This window comes from Mustela erminea, chromosome 5 (assembly GCF_009829155.1).
Source record: "Mustela erminea isolate mMusErm1 chromosome 5, mMusErm1.Pri, whole genome shotgun sequence".
NCBI lineage: Eukaryota > Metazoa > Chordata > Mammalia > Carnivora > Mustelidae > Mustela > Mustela erminea.
In genome coordinates, this window is record NC_045618.1 from 12,497,019 (window position 1) to 12,513,128 (window position 16,110).

A 16,110-nucleotide genomic window follows, 5' to 3' on the forward strand; every position below is an offset into this window, starting at 1 on the left:
ATAAATAAAATCTTTTGTAAAAATCTTGTTAAAAAGGCCCATTTTAAAGAATGTTTTAAAACATTGTTTGGACAGCAATAGAAGAGAAAGCAGAATGACATAATGTAACGACAGATAGTTTATATGGGAGCCCTTTGGGTACTCTGGTGGATGAGTGTTTTCAAATTAGTTTTTCGTGGACATGGGGAGTTAGAGAGGAGAAGGGAGGTGGGGGAAATTGGAAGGGGATCTGAACCATGAGAGACTATGGCTCTGTAAAACAATCTGAGGGTTTTGAAGGGGTGGGGGGTTGGGAGGTTGGGGTACCAGGTGGTGGGTATTATAGAGGGCACTGCTTGCATGGAGCACTGGGTGTGGTGCAAAAAGAATGAATACTGTTATGCTGAAAATAAATAAAAAATAAATTTAATAAAATTAGTTTTTCGTAAACTGCAAAAAAAGAAAAGCACTCCCATTTATAGTGTACACTTTATGGTTCACAAAGCACGTGCCAACAATAAAAATAATGATGGGTTACCATTACAATTCATAGAAAAGGAGGTACAGGGAAATTGAATGAAAGGGAATAACAAAGTAGGTTCATAAGTCAAACCTGCTTGTAAAAAAATTAACCTGAAAGTGCGTTTCTGCCACCTCTCTCCTGTTTGATATGATAAAGAATGACCACGATACATGAATTATAGTTCGGGGTTTTGAAAAGCATAATAGCTTTATACCAACACTTGAGCTTTTATTTATTTATTTATTTATTTTTGCTAACAAGACACCTCGATTTGATATGCAGTTCCTAACAACCAACCTCAGAAATAATTCCATCTTCATGAGAATCATAAAGAACCACAAACCAAACCTCAAAATAGATTCAAAGAGAAAATACTTTTTTAAAAAATTTCCCTTCCTGGGGCACCTGAGTGGCTCACTGAGTTAAAGCCTCTGCGTTCAGCTCAGGTCATGATCCTAGTGTCCTGGGATTGAGCCCCATGTCAGGCTCTCTGCTCAGCGGGGAGCCTGCTTCCACCTCTCTCTATGCCTGCTCTCTGCCTACTTGTGATCTCTGTCTGTCAAATAAATAAATAAAATCTTTTAAAAAATTTTTCCCTTCCTATCAGAAGCAGACCAAAGAGAAGCATATCCTCCCACTAACAAATTCCCCAGAAAGCTTCATCTAAAAGTTTGTACTTTCTTCAGACACCCAGCAGGACCTTCTTCTCTGGGCCTGGTATTTCTTCAATGGCCTATTCCAGAGAATAAGACACTAAACTACTGAGCGCCATGGGCCTCAGAACCAGGAGAAAGAGATGATGAGGGGCACAAAGCACGCCTCTGATCACCAAGAGGGTATGTAAACGTTTGCTGCTTTTCTGCATTTTTCAAAGCTGAGTTTTTAGCTGGAGGCCACTCCTTTATGATAAATTGCTGATACCGTATAGTAAAATCTATTATATGATCTTTTACAAACCACTTCCTATCTTTGCATTCTCATGTGCCAAGACAGACACGGATTATTTAAAACCCTGAAGAAAGTGCTATTGCATTTAAATTGCCTGTGACCTTCGTGTAATAGATTTATGATTGATGATAGATTTAGTTAAAATATAACTATTTTAAATATTTATTCTCAGTAAACGATTTCAACCTATGCTCACTTAAGTAACTTGGTGCATAATCCCTTTTCTATTAAACCTTAGTGCAAGGACCAATCCCGCGTTTCCGAGAGAACCCCAAGCTATTTTTCTAGAATGGCCGTATGCGTATATATCAGGCGTCCTCCTTTCACTCCCTTTGTGGAGCACCTACCCTGGAGGTCATGTAATAACCAATGACCAAAAAACAAACAAAAAACCCAAACATCCAGGTCGAAGTTATTTGCGCGTGCCATCATGCAACGGGGGACCCTGCCTGGAGACCAGGAGACTGCTCCAACAGATCGCGGGCAGGCATCTCAGCCCAGGCCTGTGCTGGGGAAGCTGGTTCCCGGCTTCGGGCGCAATCAGGAAGCCAGCAGACTGACCCCAGAGTGCAGCCTGGGTTTAGGGCTGATGATCTTTTCATAGCCAGGCCGCCCGTGGACACCCGCTGGGGCAGCCAGGCAAGGAGGCCGCCCAGCGTCGGCGCTGGCGATCCTTGCAGCCTTCAGGCTCGGGCCTCAGGAGGGAGGGGGGCAGGGGCAGCGAGGAGAAGGGGCTTTGCTAATTGCCCACGCGGGAAGTGAGCTAGCGGAGGTCGCGGCGGAGAGTCTGGGAGGAGGTGCAGGGGCTGCTGGAGGAGGGGCGCGCAGCGCCGCGGTGCTGTGCTGCGGCCCGGTCGGGACTGCAGGACCCCCCGGACTCGCCGCCCCAGCTCTCCCGCGCTCCAGCCCAGCCCCCGAGGCCGCGCCCTCCCGCTCGAGCGGCCGGCTGCCCCTCCCCGCCCCATGGCTTCTCCGGACGACCCTCTGCGCGCAGGTAAAGTGACACCGCGCCGCGCCCTCACCTGGAGCGGGAAGCGCGGCCGCGAGCTCGCGGGGGTGTCGGGGCCCAGCCTCTCGCGACCCCCGGGGCACCGGGACCACCCCGGATGCCCCGACGCACCCGGGTCCTAACGGCTTTGGGCCGCGGATGGCGTTGCGCCAGCTGCCCCCCGCCCCCGCCAGCGGGCGCGCTAGCCCCCATCGTTTGGCACCCCCACGTGCGCCTGCTGAGGACCCCCTTCCCTCCTCCCGTGCCGTGGCCCCGCCGCTTTTGTTCTGGACTTGGGACCCCAGGTGGAAACTAGTCCCTCAGACCTCCCTGGCAGCAAGGAGCGCAGGGAGGGATTCTCGGTTTTTCCGCCCTGGCTCTTCCTCTCTTCCTACTCACATGCCTTCTCGCGTCCCTTTCCTCTCCTCATTTTCACTTTTATTAAATGGTTTTGTTCTGCATGTTGTCCCGCAGAGCTATTTCATGAACGAATATACACGAAACCGAGTCGGAGCCCACCTGTGAGAGCCCACCTATAGAGGCCTTTCATTAGAATGGCCTCTGGTTCTAGCCTCAGTTCAGAATACTGCATGTACCCGAGGACCGAGTCCAGATGTTTCTTTCATCTCTGACTTGAATTTGAAATCCTCCTCAGACTTCAGCTTCCAGGATTTCTCCCGGCCTTGTTCTCCCACTGTCTTGGTGGGGATCTGCCATGAGTGTTGAACACAGGAATGAATGAATGATATATACCCCCAGGTCGCTGGGGCTTTTTCTTGTTTTGCTGAGGTTGGAAAGGCTTGGGAGAGACCCCCTGTATGCAGATACAGAGCTGCATGCAATTGCTTAGATAAATGTGTTCCCCACTTAATTGCTTGGGAATTGAGCATTTCGCCCTTAACCTGTGGCTTGAGCAGTTAGGAGGAGACAATCTGGAGGTGAATCAGAAGATGGCTGAATCCACATGGTGGTGGGCTGGGTTTGGGAGATTTTCCTGGAGATTCAAAAGAAAGATCTAAATTCTTCCAGTGGGGAGTGGTAAACATGTTATCGATGGGAGATGGAAAATAAATGGTCTGGTTAACCTTTCCCTCCCCCTCAAAACCCATTATTTAAAAAAAACAAAAAGGGAAGTGAAGGGAGAAATCCTCCCACTCCCATCCCCACTCACCTCCATAGCCACCTCCTCTTCCAAGAACCTAACAGACAAGGTGCCAAGAAGTGTTAGGTACCAGCAGTGGTCTCAGATCTCATTCAAGGATCATGGTGAAAGGCATTCAAAGAGATTGTGGGGGCACAGGGATCCAATTAAGGGGGACAAGTTTAAGGTTTGCCTGGTCCCCTAAAAATTAATGGCACTAGAGAAGATGAGCTTTGGGAACTATAGCTTAATGGATACAATGTGTAAAAAGCTTCAGTGAGTCATGGTGGGAAGAGGCCATGAGGGCAGCAAATACAGTCTTAGATGATGTTATTAATAGCACTACAGGCTCTAGATTTCCTGTGGTGGTGTTCTTGGCAAGACCAGCCCGGCCAAAGTGGATACTCACAACCTGGAACAGAGGGTCTTGGAGATCCCAGCACGTGAGGTATGATGAGAGGGTAAAATGATAGGAGGTGTCCTTTGGAAGGACTGTCTCCTTGACTTTAAAATGGAGAACCCAAATCTGTAGGTGAAATCTTTTTGGCTACAAAGAGGGCCTAGGGCTCCTAAGGTCAAGGTCTCCTTATCACTTGCAAAGATGTTGAAGAATATATTCAGACATTTCAAAGATGTCCTCATGTCCATCCGTTCCCACTCTGGAATTCTATCAATGAGATGAGAGTTCCTCTAGTTGGAAAAAAGATCTAAAATGACTTCCCTTTCTCATGTAATTTCTGTAACCTCCAGGACACACGCACTTGGCCCTTCCAGCTCTGTAATGAAGCCACAGCTGGTGCCAATTTGTGGAACTCATCAAAGGCTATTTTCCCTTATATACCCCCGGACCAAGTTCCCATGCTCCCTCACCTGATTTCCTGCACTCACCTCCCACCTGGTGTGTTCACACCTGCAAGTGCCTTTTACCAACCCCTTTGCCAAAAGGCAGCCAGAGTGACCTTTCAAAGACCTATCAGTTCCTGGCATTTGTCTCCATAGAAATCTGCACTGATCTTCTAACAAATTCTCTGTCCTCCAAAGGCATCCATAATCCTCCCATCAGTCTCTTCATACCCCTCCAACTGACGGATGCTTGTCTGCCCTGTCTCTCTGCCCTTCCACCACACTGCCTCCCTCTTCCTATGGAGACCCCTCATGGCGCCTGCCTCCAAGCACAGGTGATTCCCATTGATGGGAAGACCCTCTTCCTCTCCCCCGTCTCCCCACTCCAGGTACTCCCACTTATTGGTGAGCTCACAAGCCCCATGGTACACTCTCTCCATGCAGCCTGCTCTCTTTTTTCTAGCACTGGCCTCTGTTTCTAGCTGTGGTTGTGTCATGGATGTCCCTCCCCAGCCAGCCTCCAAGCTCTCCGTCCGTTTAGCTCCAACACCTGACACAGTGCCTGGCACGTAGTAAGCCCTGGCTAGCTTCTAAGAGCCTCACTGAGGGACTGAAAGCATTTTTAAAATGTCACCACGTAGGCTTCAAACTGTAGGCAGAAAAAGCTTTGCCTGGATTGACATTTTAGAGACGTATTCATCAAGTTGGATGTGTTCACTGACTTTACCTTTTAAAATTTAAAAAAAAAAAAAAGGACCTCTGTATCGCTTCGCATCTAATGGAGGCACATGTATACTATTAGACCACGTTATGAGCTTAATGGAAGGAGACAAGATGTTTTCGCTAATAAAATGTATAAGACTGTTGAGGTCATGTGAGAGGAAATAATCCGTTTGTTGGAACATTGCTATCTTACTCTATCACAGCCACTAATAAAAATCTGACACGGGGTGAGTCAGAATTGTTTGTTGGAGATGAGTTAGATGTGGCTCATGTTCCTACAGACATGAAAGCCAGGAACGAAGAAGGAGGCTTTGAAAGCCTGGGCTGAGGAGGCGGTGTGGTTCACTGGGATGAGCTAAGTGCCCAGGGCCACCGGCAGACATGCGGGCCTATGTCCTTCCTTTGTTCTGGGGTCCCTCTTGCACCATGTGGTGAGGCTGGTGGCTGGGAGCAGCTCAGGACAGGACCCGGTGGCATCTTACCTCTCCCACCCTCCTGTGGGTTCCAGTGGGCTCCAGTAGGTCCCAGGGGACAGCCTGCCTTCCTTGCAAAGCCCAGTAGCACTGGGAGCAGAAACTGGGACCAAAGAGTGAGCACCCTGTTTGACCAGCCAGACCAGCCACCTCTTCTTCAGATGCAGGGGGAGCCCTGGCGTGCTGACTCCTCCCTTCTCCCTTTCCCCTTTCCTCTCTTCCTCCCTCTTCCCTTCCCCTCTCTCCTTCCCTGGTGGTGCCCTTTCCCAATGCCCACTTCATCCCTTTTCCTTTCTACATGCCTGTCATCTCGAGTTTCTTCTCTTTCCTCCCCATTACTTCCCTTCATCTGAATCTCCTCTTTGGTCCCTTTGTCCCCGCTCTCTGCTCCTCCTCCCCTTCCCTGGCCCCTGTTCAACTCCATCCCGACTGCAGGCAGAGCTGGACTAACATGCTCACTCGCTAGCTCAGCCACCCTCCAGAGAAGTCACTCTTCAGTGGCCACCTTCCTGACCCCCTGGTCCTTTCTCCACTTGTTCAGCTATTGCTCTGAAGTCTGAGGAGGACAGAGCGGGGCTGCCACAGAATCACGCCAGAGGAGAAACCAAACCATGTGTCCACACTGTCCCCCGGCACTGCTGCTCTGAGAGCTTTCGGAGTCCTCAACAGGGTTAGGATTTAGGGGCTTCTTCAGAACGGGGAGTGAAAACAATCCATAGGTCAAAAGAAAAGCTATGGCCCCCACACAAAAATAATAATCACAAATGAAAACTAAGTTAACTCTGAAGTCCCAACGTCGAAGAATTGCCTTGAATCTGTCACTAGAAAGCACCCAAGGCCTCACTCTCTGGGTTCTGGGTGCCCTGGGAATGGCAGGAGGCTCTGACCCCCTTCCCTCTTCATTCACTCCCAAAGAACGTCCTCTGAGGTGGTATTCAAACTTCCTCTGAGAAACTGTCTCTGGGAACTGTAGGCCCTCGGCTGCTGGGACGAATGAGGGTGATGTCAGGACCTGATGGGCAGCTTTACCAGGAGATTGTGGCTTCTGGATGCAGTCCTCAGGTCCCATGGTCTGGGTGAGATCTGGGTCTTTGAGTGGAGGAGGACAGATGATATTTCAGATTTTGAGTTGATTCTGGAATGATTAGTGCTTTGGGGGGCATTGGGTGAAGGTATTTTGCACATGGGAAGGACACGAATTTGGACTGTTAAGAGCGGACTGTTAAGAGCTGACCTGCATTTCCCCCAGAAACCTTGCTGCTCTCCTTATCTCTGATACCACAGAACGTGACCTTATTTGGAACTAGAGTCCTTACAGATACAATCACATTACAATGAGGTCGTTAGTGTGGGCCCTAATCTCCTGTAACTGACCTCCTTATGTAAAGGGAAAATCTGGACAGAGAGATGCCCCTACTGTCAGTGGTGGGCAGTACATGAACTTCTAGAACCCTGACAGTAGTGGAAAACAGACACAGGCTGGGCACTAGATAAATGGGAGCTCTAGCGGAATTTCAGATGAAGATGCTGTGGACCTCGGCTTCCCATGTCATAGTGACGTTAGCCTGAAGATGCTCTTTTGACCCTGCCACCCCCGCTTTTCACCATTCACTGACTTTTAAAGCTGGAAGGACACGTGGAGGCTCTCTGTTCACCCCTGAATATTACAGATTAGGAATCAAGAAGGATAGGTAGGTAACTATCAAATGGTATTTGCAAATAGGTAACTTCAAAACAATGAAAATCCTTGAACAGAAATATCCCAAGAAGAAAACCATCAGCCACTAAACACATGAACAGATTTCTAAAATCCTCAGTAATCCCAAAAGAGCCAAGGAAAACACAATGTGTTAGTGTTAACCCAGAGGAGAAGGACCCCAAAGAGTGTTGCTTATTCCAATGGATGTAATCATGGAGTGGGGCACCTGGATGGCTGCTTTCTGCTGGGGTCCTGAGGCCAGGGACTTTGGCTCAAGCCCTGCCTGTGGCTCTCTGCTCAGCAGGAAGCCTGCTTCTCCCTCTCCCAATTCCACTGCTTGTACTCCCTCTCCAGTTGGGCTCCCTCATTCACTGTCTCTGTCTTTCTGTCCAATCCATCAATAATCAACTAATTCCTTCTATTCAAGAAGCAAAAATCAAATGTTGACGCATGGAGTCCTAATGAACAAGATTATGGAGGATTGTTTGATGAATTTTTTTTTAAGATTTTCTTTCTTCCCTTGACAGACAGAGAGGAGAAGGAGGGAGAGAGACAGGCCGAGAGAGAACGGCAAACAGGCTTCCTGCTAAGGAAAGAGCCAGATGCAGGGCCGGGTCCGCTGGCTGGTGCCTGGCCACGTGAAGCATGAAGCCCTGCAGCAACTCCAACAGTCTCTTTGGATCTCTCTGCAGGTCTTGCCAGCTCCTCCACCGCTAGGGGCTCCTGATTGATTCCCGGAGTGGGGCACTTGGGTGGCTTCATTGTGAAGCATCTGCTTTCCGCTGAGGTACTGATGCCAGGGTCTCGGGATCAAGCCCTGCCTGGGGCTCTGTGCTCAGCAGGAAGCCTACTTCTCCCTCTCCCACTTCCCCTGATTGTCATCACTGTCTCTCTCTTTCTGTCAAATCTGTCAATCAATCAACCAATTCCTTCCATTCAATAAGGAAAAATACCATGTTGACCCATGGGGTCCCAAGGAACAATAAGAATATTGAGGGAGCCAAGAAACCCATGAAAAAATTCCCTAAATGCTCAGTGATCACAAAAGTGCCAAGGAAAACACAACCTCTGGGTTAGTGTTATCCCAGTGGAGGAGGACCTCAAAGCGTGTTGCCTAATGCAACGGACTGAATCGTGAAAAACGGATTTAATCATGGAGTGGGGCACCTGGGTGGCTGCTTTCTGCTGGGGTCCTGATGCCAGGGTCTTGGGGTCAAGCCCTGCCTGGGGCTCTCTGCTCAGCAGGAAGCCTGCTTCTCTCTCTCCCACTTGCACTTCTTGTACTCCCTCTCCAATTGGGCTCCCTCTCTCACTGTCTCTGTCTTTCTGTCCAATGCGTCTATCAAACAAGCAATTCCTTCCATTCAAGAAGTAAAAATCAAATGTTGACGCATGGGGTCCTAATGAACGACAAGAATCAGGAGGGTTGTTTGATGATTTCTTGGAAGGTTTTCTTCCTTCCTTGGACAGACAGAGAGGAGAAGGAGGGAGAGAGACAGGCCGAGAGAGAGGGCCAAACAGGCTCCCTGCTAAGGAAAGAGCCAGATGCAGGGCAGGGTCCTCAGGCTGGTGCGTCGCCAAGTGCAGCGTGAAGCCCTGCAGCAGCTCCAACAATCCCAAGCGGATCTCCCTGCAGGTCTTGCCTGCCCCTCCCCCGCCGGGGACACCTGGGCGCCGCCCTCGCCTCCTCCCTGGACCGATCTTTGGCCCCGCCGCCCCAAGCGAGCTCGCTCAGAGGGCGCTGGAGGCGCTCCTGGAGGCTTGTGCCAAGGCTCCCTGGGCTCAGCTGTTCCCTGAGGCGGGGGCTGCGGCGGGGACGGCAGGGGCGGCGGGGGCGGCGGGGGCAGCGCGGGCGGCGGGGGTGGCGACTGAGGTGGCGGCGACGCCGTCGCGAGGCAGAGGCCGTGGTGGCTGAGGGAGCCAGGCCCTGGCAGGGCGGACAGCATCTCGGGCACCTCCTGCTCGCCCCGGGCCAGTCGCTTCTCTCCCCACCCCTCCCCCTCTCAACCATTGTTTATTTCTGTGAAGGCTTTTCCTAGTTTGTTTCAGGGCAAGAGCACTCTTGATGGAGTAGGGGGGAAGGGCAGGACCCGAAGAGAGACCTAGTGGACTCTGCCCTGAGCCCAGAGCTAGCCTCAGGGCTCAATCTCAAGAGCCTGAGATCACCCCCTGAGCCAGAACCCAGAGTTGGGCCCTTCACTGAGGGTGCCGCCCAGGTGCTCCTCAGCTGTTGTTGACCCATTTCTGGAGAGGGGCGCCTGCGTGGCTCGGTTAGTTCAGCGACTGCCTTGGGCTCAGGTCATGACCCAGGACTGGCAGGATCTCGTCCAGCCTTGGGCTCCCAGCTCCTTGGGGAGTCGGCTTCTCCCACTGACCTTCTCCTCTCTCATGCTCTCTCTCACTCATTCTCTCTCCATGAAAGAAAGACAAGCTTTCCAAAAAGTGTCTGGAGCCTTGTTGGATGGGCTTGAATGTGGTGAATCTCAGTGAGTTTTCTCATCGCATGCAGACACCTTGAGGATAGCCATGTCTTTCTAAAAGGATCCCTTGTTGTTCTGCAATGGTTTGTTTCTCTGTTCACGGATTGGGTGTCTTTCCATTGTCTCTTTTCAAGACCTCGGAAAAGCAGCCTTTGAGGATTCCTTTGGGTATGGTCTAGCCCTTTTCATCCTTTCTCTTTCCACAAAATCTATACTAGCCTCTGCATCCTCCTATGTAGAATTTATTTTTCACTGACCTATCCAGGTCTTTTCTTTCAATAGAATTTCAGTCGTTCATTCTGAAGGTCATTGTTGAAAAGTTAAAGGTGAAGTCTACTAACTCGCTAGGCGTATTTTCTTTTTCCCGTCTATTCCTTTCTCCCTTTCTATCTATACACAGATATATATATAGGAATACATATACACGCACACCTATGTGTGTGTGTGTGTATGTGTGTGTGTGTTTATGCATATAAACTATTCCAGACCTAAACCCCAGCACCTGGGAGCATGACCTTATTTTGAAATAGGGTCCCTGGAGATGTAACTAGCTAGGATGAGGTCATATTTGAGTAGACTGGGCCCCTAATTCAGGAGGGCTTGTGTGCTTCTAAGAAGGGAGAGTGCGGATACACAGATATGCACTGAGGGAGAAGGCCCGATGAAGAAGTCCACAGCCAGAGCAATACTTCAAGCTGGAAAAGGGGCCTAGAACAGATCCATCCACAATACCTACAAAAGGAGCATGTCCTACCAACATTGTAGCCTCTAGAAATGTGACACTGTCCACTTCTGTGGTTTCAGCCTCCAGGCTTCTGGTATCTTGTAATAGCAACCCTAGAAAAAAAATATATATATATATATATTTTCATTCTTTTACCTAATAAAACATTTTTTTTCAGAATCCTAGTCTTCCTTCTTTTCAATAGAATGTTATTCACATTCTTTTGGTGCCTTCTGAACAATTCGACCACGTCTACCTCTTCAATTTGCATGAAAGTTATTCTTACCTGATGTCGTGTGCAATTCTTTAAAAACAGTTGGCATCTTTTTTGCAGTTTCCAGTGTTTTTGGTTTGAGTATCTGTTTATAGGCTGCTAAAGGTCACTTTCATCCTACTCTTTCCTTCTGAGTTTGTTTCTTTCTGGGAAAGTATATTTTCTACTCTTTAAAAAGAAGGACCTGGAAAAGCGAAATGGTTCTTCTTTGTATGTCTACATTCCCTTTCCCCATTTTTTGTTACCTCTCTTTAATGTCTCCCCCTGTTCTGAGGCACTGCAGGGTCTAAGCAGCCTCAGGCAGACATATCTCTTTCTGAACGTCAGACTGACGCTGAGTACACATACGGAATAAGGCATTTTTTGGTCTGAGTATAGAATCGTTCCTCTATGGCTGTGCAATGAATTACCCCCAAACTTAGCAGCCCAATCAATATATTTAAGTACTTATGATCTCACACAGTTTCTGAAGGTCAGGCACCTGGAAGCAGTCGAGCTGTGTGTTTCTGCCTTGAGGTATCTCATGAGATTGCCATTACACAACCGGCTGCAGCTGTTTGAAGGACATGTGATGATGGACAGACCTCAATTCTGTGCAGGTGGCAGGTGTGGAGTGCTTCAGTTCCTTGCCACCCGGGTATATACAGGGAGACCTGCGTTTCCACAAGAGCTAATGATGAATGAGAAAGAGAGAGAAAGGGAGGGAGTGAGAGGGAAGGAGAGGGGGAATAGAGGAAGAAAGGAGAGAGAGAGAGAGAAGAGAAAGAGAGGCAAAGAGAGAGAGAACAAAACAGAAGCCTCAGTGTCTTTCATAACCTAATTCTGTAACTGATTTACCCCCAATTCTGCTATATCCTGTTAGTCACACCAGATGTGGGAGGGTACAACACACGTGCAGATACCGGGATGTGGAAATCTTCGTGGTCCTCCCCGAGGCTGGCTAGCACACTGACTTGTGCTTTTCCCCCCACACAATCTAACATCTTTGAAATTGGGATACATCTTACAAACAAAGGTATAGCATGGTTTGAAAGGCAAAATTCCCATTTAACAGCATTTAAATCATCGTAAGCCTTATCATCATGATTTGAGGATATGCTATCCTGGGATATTCGGGCTTTCAGGAGGCTTCCTGGCTCCTGGCAGCTTGCCTTGACCCCAGTCTCTCACGGCCCCACCTTGACAGTCCACTTGCCACCTGCCAGATGTGCTCGGCTCCTGTCCTGTGCCCTTGCTCACCACAACATCCCTTCCGATGTGCCCTCTTCACGACTAAATGATCACACCAGGTACTGAAGCCTCCAGAAGATTTCCTGGACAAGCCGGAAGCATCACAGTCTTCTCTTGCTATAGGATTGTCTATAGTCCTAGCTACTGCTTCCATCCATTCATCAGTACTTATGCTTCTGGCCTTGTAGACTTGCTGCACTTTCTTTGTAATAAATGTTGCTGTATGCATTTAGCCTGTTTTTTTAAAAGCAGAATTTCTGGACTCTTCATAAAACAACTACAACAGACTTCTGCTCCTCAGGTGACACTGTAAAACTAATCCGGCACACATCAGTAATGGACAGCTATCCAAGAATGCACAAGCTCACTGTTATAAACTGAAGCTGCAAAGATCACTGTTTCCAACGTTCATCAAACTGATGAACATTCTGTTCCCTACAACTTCTACATTCTAAGATTTGCTTAGACAAGGCTTTGAAGTGCACCATCGCATAGGATGGGGAAGGGGTGCCTGCTCTTTTTTACTCGCAAAAATAGGGGTTCTGTCCAGTCACTGTGTTAAGAATAAAAGATCAGTACTTCATGACACTCTTGTAAGTGGCTTAATTTGTTGCCCTTTTTTTTTCAGGTTTAATTCCAACAGGTGAATTGATGTTCTCTATAGAAAGCAGGTTGAAAAGGGGGAGTGGATAAAATGCATGAACTTCCATTGAAACCCAGTAGACAAGATTGTTAAATTTGAGGATTTTCTTTCAGTTATTTGCCTGCTCTGAAGGAAAGCTGTGCTGGACCATTGCCAGGAAACAGTGGGAAAGACCCAGGCTCATTCTTCTTGGGGACAGGCTGGAAAGCATTTCTATCATTGCATGTATGTATGGGAAAACAAATCATCACTCTTGCCTCACACTATATCCAAAAATTAACTGGAAATAGATTGTAGACTTAAATGTAAAGGCTAAAACCATAAAACTTTCAAAAGAAAATGCAGGGGGAAATCTTCATATTCTTGGGGTAAGCATGGCTGGATCGGGCCAGGTACACTATTCCCTGGGCACCATTTTTCAATTCAGGGCACAAGAAGATTCAAGACTATTTTGGTCTTGAATCTAAGCCATGCTGACTCATCTAGCCCTCAATACCTATCACATTTGATTGAACTCGGTTCTTATCTGTTGTCAGTCTAGGTTAGAACCCAGAAGGATGATTCATTGACACCTTCCCTCATCTCTAAGAGCACAGAGTCTAATATTCTTCAGTTTTCCCAGACTTGGGAAGAAGTGCCTTGCGGGGACATTGCAAAAAGGTGGATGAGAGGTTGTCTACAAAACACCCAGGTCTCTAGGAGGAAGACACCTCAGATTCACAAGGGTCCACTAGCATAACTCTTTTTCCCAAGAATATGTTCTGACCTGTTGCCAAGAACCTGTCTTTGATCTGTCTCAGGATGTCTGTGTTTAAACGCACAGAGTTAATGATTGGGTTGGTGGTTGACATGAGGGGATGGTCACTGAACAAAGGCACCCCACCTATCCTCTGCTCTCTGACTTCCTCCCTCTTCTCCAGGTCCCCTATAGCATGTGACAAGCAGAATTAGCTCACATAAAGCTATCAAAGAACTCTCTCATTAACTTAGCCCCCAGGTGTCAAAAGAAACAGCTTAAGTCCCTGAAACATGAAATGAAGATGTGTCCCCACCTTAACGATGTAACACCCTTTCCCTCACATGCTGCACACCATGGGAGGCTCTAATCACATCCATTAGGGACCTAGTTGCTGAGCATATATCAAAGGAATAGGACAGAAGTGAGGAAAGATAATTATGTTTAACAAATGAATTAAAACAATTATACAACCACCCACTGAGTACAGAGCTTTGAGCTCTGCTTCAAATAGGATATGAAAAGAATCAGCTGAGAAATCGTATTGCAATCAAAGCTGGTCAGCACTTTCAGAGAACTTTTTTCTGCAGGATCAGAATGCAGACATTATTGGTTAGAGAAATCTAAAAGGTGCTCTCTTATCAGATATCTTGTGAACCTACAGTAAATGATTCCCAGTAATATTAAAACCCAATAATAACTGTTTCAAGACATTAAAACCCCACTTCTGATGGTCAGTGGTATTGTTTGTCATGTTTGTTGTAATTTGCAACAGCCAGCATCCTTTGGACACTCTTCCTACCTCTGAGGAATTTTCCCATGTTGACTTTCTACCCCAAGAGAAGCCAGAAATTACTTTGCAAATGATACAAGGTCTGCCCATCAGATGCACCCACATGAGGCTCTGATGGGAGAAGAAGAAGCAAGCACCAAGTAGGTAGGATCTGTTTCTAAGGATGGATGCAAAAGACTGGAGTTCTCTGAGCCCATGGTTCCATCCAGGGTCAACTGTTGGGGTATCACTGCACTATCTCCCCTGGGCAGTCCTGCGGTGGTACAGCCCCAGAACCTGGCATTGGCCCTCCGGGCATTCTTCAAGGCCCTTGATAATGTTCAATAAAGTTCTTTTCTGTTCAAACTAATTACATCATTGGCTGATACACATTTTGCTTTTCAGAAGTAAAGAATAGGGGAAGAACTCATAAGTGCTTTGAAAACTGTAAAAGACTGTACCGATCTACGGTAGCAACTACAGTGCTTGGCTTTTAAAGGCAAGAAGCAGCAACCTAAGCTTGCAAATAAATAGACCACTCACAAGCTTGTTGAATGTTTGGAATTCTACAAAGTAAAACATGGGTCATGGGATTAATGTTGTAGACGTCCCTTCATAGCCAGATGGATGATGAGTTGGGTTTTCAGAAGTTTCCAAAGCTACTCTTAGTGTAGGAACTAACTGAGGCTATTTCTGTCCCCACGCTCTGACACTGGACACTTGTCCTTTGGGGGGCAGATAGCAGGAAACCCCAAGTTGGTGGGACGATGCAGGTTTTCAGTCCGGGCCTGGCTTAGGTCCCAGCCAAGAGCCAGCATGGCCCACCAGGGACATCACCCACACTCCTTCCTTAGTTAAGCTGAATAATCTTCCATTGTAATTTATTTATTTATTGCATTGCAATTTATTTTATTTATTTATTTATTGCATTTCATTTATTGATATAATAATATAACATTATAATAATATTTCATATATTATATGTAGTATATCATATCATTGGCTCTCTCCCGTCTCTTCCCATAAGGGCACTAATCCCATTGTTAGGGCCCCACCACCATGACCTAATAATCTCCTAAAGGCCTTATCTGTAAATGTCATTACACTTGGATTAGGGTTCCAACATATGACTTTTTTTTTAAGATTTTATTTATTTATTTGACAGACAGAGATCACAAGTAGGCAGAGAGGCAGGCAGAGAGAGGGAGGGAAGCAGGCTCCCTGCTGAGCAAAAAGCCCGATGCAGGGCTCGATCCCAGGACCCTGGGATCATGACCTGAGCCAAAGGCAGAGGCTTAGCCCACTGAGCCACCCAGGCGTCCCTCCAACATATGACTTTTGAGAGGGGACACAAACATTCGGACTATAGAAGAGCTATATTTTTTTAAATTATTTTTTAAGAAACAGGAAAAATTAACCGAAAACCATTAATGTAAAAAAATGATAAATGTACATTGTATTACTGTAGATTTATTTTGTAACTGCTAATATTCACTTAATATAATCAATCACCTGGGATGATTAAAAAATGTGGACTCAACAGCCCTGGCTGACAATTTGAGTCGGCATCTAAACTGTATCTGTGTTTTATTTTGTGTGTACGTGTATTTTGTGTCTTGAGAAAAATCTGATTACAGAGATAAGTAACTGTAGATAAAGGCTGACTCGTGACAATTTGCCTTAAAATCTCAGAGCACCCCTTAATTTAACCCAAAGTCTTGAAGAAAAGATGAAAAAAGTCTTTGCTTCAAAGTTGAATCACTAAGAAGGTCAAATACGTGTTCAGATTCCTAAACAGAAACATGCACATTTTATTATGGCAGCAGAAATTTACACAGTGATGGGTTAGTCCCTCACTTGCTATTGTATAACACTATCAGGTCCCGGAGGAAATCCCAGGGAGGAACATGAATCAAGCTACACCCATTAGGGCA

The 16,110-nt window shown here is 47.2% G+C and overlaps 1 protein-coding gene across 1 annotated transcript; it reads right to left on the minus strand.

Annotated features, from left to right (window-relative positions):
• Positions 1-2,146: 2,146 nt before the first annotated feature.
• Positions 2,147-6,042, minus strand: LOC116589799 (brain acid soluble protein 1-like). Its single transcript, XM_032341435.1, has 3 exons — positions 5,896-6,042; positions 3,035-3,148; positions 2,147-2,725 (listed from the first exon to the last, which is right to left on the minus strand). The coding sequence occupies exons 1-3, from the start codon at positions 6,040-6,042 to the stop codon at positions 2,147-2,149; spliced, it is 840 nt and encodes a 279-aa protein (XP_032197326.1).
• Positions 6,043-16,110: the final 10,068 nt, after the last annotated feature.

Bases quoted from the DNA above. Each gene is read 5' to 3' on its own strand.
- LOC116589799 (XM_032341435.1), bottom strand. From the start codon at position 6,042: ATGGAGTTGAACAGGGGCCAGGGAAGGGGAGGAGGAGCAGAGAGCGGG. The intron at 3,149-5,895 runs GTGGGCATTGGG...CACTCATGGCAG, and splicing joins TAGAAAGGAAAAGGGATGAA to ATCCCCACCAAGACAGTGGG. The intron at 2,726-3,034 runs GTACATGCAGTA...TCCCAAGTCCAG, and splicing joins CATCTGGACTCGGTCCTCGG to AACAAAAGCGGCGGGGCCAC.